We start from the raw sequence: 8,244 nt of genomic DNA, 5'->3' as shown, positions 1-8,244 counted from the left end.
AGCTTAAAATAAAAATGCACTTAGACACTATTTTTTTTTTTTTGAAGTTTAGACACTATTTTTTTATAATCTAATTTTTGTTTCTAATTATAATTGTTATATTGCATTTGTTCTTCTTCTTCTTCGACGCTTTTCAGCTTCTCCATAAAATCTAATTTTTTCAAAAAGACCTGTGAAAGAAACATGATAAAAATATAATTGTTGTAAAATCCTTTGAAAAAATAAAGCTCGGGAAAGATGAATAAAATCGATCAATTCATTAGAAGTAATAAAGGTGTACCTCAATTTACCTAAAACATATGAAACACATATACCAAAAATTTGAACCAAAATACATATTCTTAGAGATTAAAAAACTTACCATGAAGTTTGTTTAAAGGTGATGCAGTGACGTTTTTCGGCGCACCTCTGCCTAATCGAGATTCTAAAGGAAATTTGAACAAAAATTATGTCGATGTAAATATATATAGAAAAATGCGAATAATGGTGATTGGAAATGACTTACTCATCTTCTAAGGATTCTTTAAATTTAATGTCAATATTGTATTTAATTTTAGTAGTCGCCACACATGCAATGAATGATTTTAAAATATGCAGACAAATAATAAATTATGTACACATGACAAATTATTGTTCAAAGTTGGTGATTAATGTATTGACACGTTTCCTACTGACAATATCATTTTGGCATTAAACTTTTTACCACGTGTCCAATTATGGTGTCTTGATTTTTCATGCTTCTCCTTTTATATATACTACCTCTATTCCAAAATAGATGTAAAATTTTACATCTTATCTTATACTCCTTCCGTCTCAAAATAGATGCAAAATTTTACATACAATTTGTATTAAAAAAATTGCATCTATTTTGAGACGGAAAAAATATAAAATAAGATTGCATGTCACTTTTTCTATACAAAGTGATGATAGACGAAAGGAGTAGTTCATTAAGGATTGCGGAAAGGATTCAAGCTGTCTTTTAATTTACAGTTCGGAGTTTTAGATGTTGAAATATAATCAATTGATATGGTTCAATAAGATTCAAAGCTGATTCATCGTGCCAAACTGGGATTCTTGTTGGGTGAACGTGATCGAAGTGTGTACTATAGGATCAACACGAATTTGAATATGTAAATTTGGCTGTTTAATACGGAGTATAATATAATATAATATAATTTCCCCTTTCAAAAGAAGAATAAAAATTATTTATGTAATGGTCGAGTGACAACAACGCTGTAAAGTTAAAAAATCGCATGTGTTTAGAATAGATCAAGTCAGCTACAATCTGGAAACTTTTGAGATTCAAACTCGATATATTTTCCACAACAAAATCACGAATTTCTTTTATTGGCATCAAATCAAATTAAAATAGTACCACATTTTCTACACCTACTATTTGATTTTAAAAAAAAAAAAAGTAGGTGGTTACCTCAAATATGAAATAAAAGAAAATAAAAAATGGCATTCAACATCTTTTTAAGTGGGTATCTACTTTTTTATCAAAAACAAAAAGTGTGTCTCTATTCTTTAAAAAAGAAGTGTGTATTTAATTTTCAATCATATTATATTTGCACAATTTGTTCTCACTTTTACTAGTTGTTATTTTATTTTTCTTTTAATTTCTTTCACAAAAAAGACAAAAAAGAAAAGAAAAGAGAGAGATTCAGGTGCATTTGTTTTTTTTAAGATTAAGATGTCTGAATCTGAATACACATCTGAATATTAAGATGTGATATCTGAATCTGAATAGAGATTTATTAAGACTGTTTGTTTTTTAAAAATCTGAATGTATCTTAATTATATTTTTTTCTTTAAAAAATAATTATATTAAATAATAACACCAAAAAAAATTGATAATAAATTTCAATTATTGAAATGATCAACATGTAATACAAGTTATTTTGAAAAGAATTAAAAACACTCATAATAATATTATATATAAATAGTTAAAATATTAAATTTGAAAAGATGTAGGTTGTTTGAAAAAAAAAAGGATTTGTGAAGTCAAGAATACGTGTTGGTTTAGAAAAAAAATAAAAAAATATTTTAATTAATTAATTATGATAATTAATTAACATCTTAATTCTATTAAGTTAGGAAAGTGTCACTTAATAGATAAGATCTTTTCAGAGGTAATAAGTAGATTTTTTTAATAAAAAAACAAATACTCTTAATGGACCAAAATCTGAATCATTAAAATTAAGAAATATATTAAGATCCATTAAGTCCAAACAAACAGAGCCTCAGAGACCATTTCGTGGATGGGCTGCTCGAGACTTGAAGCGGATGGGTATTGAGGCCATCCGAATTAGGCCCTTTGGCATATCTTTGGGCCTATATGAATTTTTTCTGAGATCAAGCATTAAACCTAGAGCATAATGTTTCATTGAAAGTAGGATAAACAACATTGTCGATGGTGCATAAATCAGGTTGGTCACTTTAAATGTTTTCATAGCATCCTTAAATAAAAAATTTCACCTCATAATGGTGAAATCCATAAAAGTTTTCACAACCTGGAATTGATTATGCATTGCATCATGATAGTCTAAAAATAAAATTTTGGGTTCTACTATTCAATTTGCGAATAAAAGTACTTTCAAAAAAATAAACAATTCCATATATCCAATATAGGCATGTCAATTCTACTGTTACCTTAATTATATGCATCATCATTCTCAATTAAGGATTTTTTTTTTTTTTTATAATATACAGATACAATAAATATCTACCCACCTCCAAAATCCGCTCTCCTATGAGTCTAACCCATAATTTTTCGTAAGAGAGTCAAACGTCTTAATCATTGGACCACATTTTGATTGATCATTCTCAATTAAGTTTTTATTGATCTTTAATCAGTGCTTTTAATTAACCATTGATCTTATGCAGCCTGCTACACTATCTAATCAACTCAAATTTAATAAGTATAACCCTCGGTTTGTTACACCAGAAAACATAGTTTAGTTTTCTATTTTATAAAGTAGCATGTAGACTCAAACCTACAGTATGAGTTTGAAGTATCGGCCAATAGCCTACATGAAAATATAATCAACACTAAAAAGAAATCAGTAACTACAATGAAATTTCTAATCACAATACAATATATTTATACTATATATAAATCAATTGACATTTAAACACTATCTAGTAATTCTAACATAAATAAGGGAGGATTAGAAGAAGATTACATACTGGAGAAACCATATATGTGAATCGATACATAGAGAAAGCTCATATTTACTAAAGTTTGTGGCCGGGGAAAAAAATTTGCAATTTTTTTAAGAGCAGCAAAATTTTGCTCCCTCCAATTAAAAGATGTCACATAAAAACAATAAAAAATTTGTAGAATTTTTATTAAGTTATTGTTTGTTTGATTTTTTTTTTAATATTCATATTTAAATTTGACTGTACAGAATTTTGTACAATATTTTATCACTTTTCTCTTAGGGTTCACCATTCTCCTATAGAATATAGTAATGTATATTTATTTTTATGAATAGATGAGTAAAAACTAACTTTTTCTCTTAAGATTCATCATTCTCCTATAAAGTATAATAATGTATATTTATTTTTATGAATCTCGAAATCTACGAGTAGAAAATAGATAAAAACAAACATGATCTTATATCAAATTTTTCTATTTTCGTCCATTTCCTCCTCCTATTAATGAATGCAGTGCTGCTCCTCAAAATCTTCTTTCTAATGGAAGAGTCCTCTTATTATTATACAATCTACGCTTAAAGGGTGAGTCAAAGCAAGATTATACTAACTAAAAAAAAAAAGCAAGATTCTCTACTATATCAAAAAAGCCACACAAAAAAAAAAGAAAAAGAAAAAACAAGATTATACTACTACATCCGTCTAGAAAATATTTCTCTTTTCTTATGTAATAACGGGTGAGTCAACCTTGAATAATCCCCGTCCACTGCATGTCCCATGGGATTTGACGGCTGACTTGAAAAGCCCGTAACTATTCGAAACGGTATGTGATATTATTCAATTGAGATATCCATTCAATCTTAATTAATACAATGAAATATTTGGGATAATGAGTGGCAATGTAAGTATATTCATCACTTAGTAAGTTATATCTAGCAAAATGGGGAGAGAGAAGTTTTCAAATTAAGAATCAAAATGAAAACGATGACAAAATATTTACGAAATACGGCAGAATACGATTAATTGTGTCATCACCATTATCATTTACCATAAACAGAATTTATTTCATGAGCACACTTAAATGATCCAATCATAATCTACGATTCATTTACATTTAATATCTTATTTGACTCAAATTTATTAATGGAAATTTTTATTGACATTTATAATCATATATATGTAGCAAGTTCGAACTTGAATCAACGACTTAATCTATATTTGAGGAATCCGTGTCCTTCCAAAGTTCCATGTTGATATTATTATTAAAAAAATAAAAAATTCCATGTTGATCAATACTCATGATAAATAAATGAAATCATACAGTATAAGTCATTTACAAAAAGAAGAAGACTAATTACAATATACTATTCCTCCGTCCCTAATTTCTTGTCGTTTTCTTTATATAAATTGTATAGAAAAAACGACAAATAATTAAAAACGGAAGTAGTACATCCTAATAATTACTACTAATTATTTATTGTCCCTTTTTCCTCAAATTTTAAGTAAAACTTATGCTTTTTTTTCCATAAATATTTGTAATCATTCCAAAATAATGAAATTTAGGGAGAGTAATCTTGCACCAGTTAAAAACAACTATTTACTCATTTATTTAGGACAAGGATTTTCATTAAACATTGTTTAATGATTAAAAAATTCCTACGGGACGTGTATATATATCTATGTATCCTCTAAGAAGAAGACTCTAATTAAATTAATACGGGACGTGTAATAGTGATATTCCTTTCCGATTGTAATTCCTATTCCGCTTAATGTTGTATATATATCTATAGTTAAAGACGTTTACAATTAAGGGTTTTTCACCATGAATTTTTTTTTTCTTGTCTCCAAATAATATCAATATCAATGGAAGATCTACTAGAAGAGATCTTGCTAGACATTTTTCTAGGTTACCTCTGAAATCAATCAATACATGCCGACGCGTCTGTAAACGCTGGCGTTGCTTAATCAAGAACACCCCTTCTTTCGTCTACCAACATCTTACTTACCTTGCAGACCACGTCACCTGCGCTGATCACCGTGAAATTGTACTGACTCGAGCCCATGGAAGTAGACAAACTCAGGATGGATCACCGTCACCGTCCGTTTTGTTTTTGCTTCATCAAGTAGATGACAACAATTTCAAGCTCACGCCATTGCCAGCCGTACATCCTCTTGCAAGGTTAGAAGATTGCTTACGTTTAGGGTATTCCATGCTTGATCAGTGTCACGGAATCATTTTGTTACGAGAAGAGAAGACAAGACAAGACGAGAAGAGAGTACGGATGATTCTACGCAATCCTGTACGAAAGGAACGATTACCACCACTTCACGTCGATACCTCCTCCTGGGCTAATAATATTATCTTTCAGCAAATTTTTCCTATGAGAGACTTTTTTCGGTTTGGGTTACGATAGGATCTCCCAGAAGCACAAGGTTGTTCATGCTTATCCAAGAATGGGGATTTATAATTCCCCTTGCCTTGCTGTGGAAGTTTTCTCTTTAGGCTCTAATTCTTGGCGGAGTCTTTCTTCCATTCCTCCTTTCCAAATCAATAACCCTTTGATGGTTTCTGCTCGCGCCGAGGGGCATTGGATAGTCTATCATCGGAGACTTTATAAGGAAGAACACGATGGCTTTATTGTCGAAAACACAATGATATCTTTTGACTTTATGAAAGAAGAATTTACCATTAGCCCTCTTCCGGATTTCGGCCACGGCGGTGCTCGTTGCGAGCTGCTCCAATGGGGAGAGTCTCTGGCTATAGGTTACATCTATTCAGATAATACAGGATTTGATACATGGGTTATGAAAGACTATACTAAAAAGCAATGGGAAAAAATTTTCAGTACAGATTTAAAATATTTTATGGATGAAACTAACCGTATCCACATTCTCATGAACTTGAAAGATGATGAATTCCTACTCCAGATTGGTAATAATGATCTGATTCTTTACAATCCTACAACTGGTGCCATCAAATCAGTGGAGTATGATCGAGCTCGTATCTCTAATTATTTTACATTCTTCGGTTATAGTCCTAGTCTTGTTTCTATTTATTAAAGATTTTAATTTAAAAATGATTTTTTAATTCCAGATTAAGAAATATTAATAAATTTAGCTGCCTTTTGGATTTAACCTCTTAATTTTTTATTTTTTTGAAGAGGGTAACTTAGAGGGGGGCAACTGCCCCCAGGGTCAAGCTCATGTTTTGAATCCTTGATGTCCCAAGTTCAATTCCCACCAGTAACAACATCAATATTATTTTTTGTATTTGTATTATATTTTTAATGGATCTCTCTATTTTTTCTCTATTTACAGTAGTATTATATTTTTATGGGCCTTCATTTTTTAAATGGCTAATAACATTTAGTTATTATTATTTTTTATCCTCTCAAAATTGTTTATACTAATCATAAAAATATTTATAATTTTATAGTCCTCTAATGTTGATACTTCTAATCGAGTAAGGCTGGTAACCTCATAATAATTATAATTATAAAAAATACGTTATAATTAGGATATAATTGATATATTTATTTATTCAAATATTAGGTGTAGAAGATGTTTTTAGCATGCGAATTACAGATTGATCAAAAAAAATTTTGTATAAAACAGTAAATAAGTTGTATGAATGAAAATTTTATATTTTAAATTATATTTAATGTCATAGAATATAATATCGTCTTTGAAAAATAACATATGAAAGAGAAAAAAAAAATCAAAATCTCAGTGACGTATATAATACCTTGTCCCGTTATAAAATTTCATGGATCCGCCATTGGATAGCGGTTTCAAATTGAGAAATCTTATAGACAATAGAAAGAGTTTTTTAATTTGTTTCAATTATAATTCAATTGCAAATTTTATTGTCAAATCAACATCCGACACATGGCGTTTTATTAACGAATAGTTTTTGACACATGTATATAAGAACTTTGAGTTTAATTAGGTTTCAAATTACAATTTTAAGTTAATGATATTATTTTTTTCCTTTTCAAATTAGGAAATCAAAATACAATAAAAACATAATGATTCCTAATAAAATTCTACCAATTATTTTTTCTTAATATAATAGTTTTATTCCTAATCAATTTTTCTATCCATTATTTTTAAAAAAATCCTAATAAAATTATAATACACTATATTTTTTTCTATTTTTTTATTAAATAATTTTTCCTAATAAAAATTCATTATATTCTTTTTTCCTATTTCTAATTAAAATAGACACATCTTTTTTTCCTATCCAAACGGACATATTGTTAGAAAAATTATTCCTAATCAAATAATAATATATAATATTTTTTTAATTTTTTTATTAAATTATATTCCTCATTTAGAACTTTAAGTTTAATTAGGTTTCAAATTACAATCGTAAGTCTATGATTTTTCCTATTCTAATTAGAAAATTAAAACACAATAAAAATATATTTCTAATAAAATTATAATACACCATATTTTTTTCTTAATTTTTTTATTTAACAATTTTTTCTAATTAAAATTCATAATATTACTTTTTTTATTCCTAATTAAAACGGGCATATTTTCTTTTTACCTATTCAAAAGGACATATTGCTAAAAAAAATTATTCCTAATCAAATTAAAATATATATTATTTTTTTAATTTTTTGTAATATATATTTCAATTATTTATTTTTAAAGGTACAGACTTTCCATCCAACGGACGGGGACACATGTATTTAAGAACTTTGAGTTTAATTAGAAATCAAGTTATAATTTTAAATCAATCATATTATTATTTTTTCCTTTTCTAATTAGGAAATCAAAATACAATAAAAACGTAATGATTCCTAATAAAATTCTACCAATTACTTTTTTTTAATATAATAATTTTATTCCTAATCAATTTCATCTATTATTTTAAAAAATATTTCTAATAAAATTCATATTATTTTTTCCTATTCCTAATTAAAACGAGTACATCTACCATTTTTCTATTCAAACGAGCATATTATGAAGAAAAAAAATCATTCCTAATTAAATTATAATATATATTATTTTTGTTTAAACTATTATTCCTCATAAAAGCCCGTTATATATTTTTTCATTCTTAATTAAAACGGACACATT

The 8,244-nt window shown here is 27.5% G+C and overlaps 1 protein-coding gene across 1 annotated transcript; it reads left to right on the top strand.

Annotated features, from left to right (window-relative positions):
* Positions 1–5,610: 5,610 nt before the first annotated feature.
* Positions 5,611–6,376, top strand: LOC139881497 (F-box protein CPR1-like). Its single transcript, XM_071865962.1, has 2 exons — positions 5,611–6,157; positions 6,318–6,376. Exons 1-2 carry the CDS (start codon positions 5,611–5,613, stop codon positions 6,374–6,376), a joined length of 606 nt encoding a protein of 201 aa, XP_071722063.1.
* Positions 6,377–8,244: the final 1,868 nt, after the last annotated feature.

The sequence above is a fragment of the Rutidosis leptorrhynchoides genome, unplaced genomic scaffold (assembly GCF_046630445.1).
Source record: "Rutidosis leptorrhynchoides isolate AG116_Rl617_1_P2 unplaced genomic scaffold, CSIRO_AGI_Rlap_v1 contig164, whole genome shotgun sequence".
NCBI lineage: Eukaryota > Viridiplantae > Streptophyta > Magnoliopsida > Asterales > Asteraceae > Rutidosis > Rutidosis leptorrhynchoides.
Note: the sequence above shows the minus strand (reverse complement) of the source record. Positions and strands in the feature narration are given on the sequence as shown.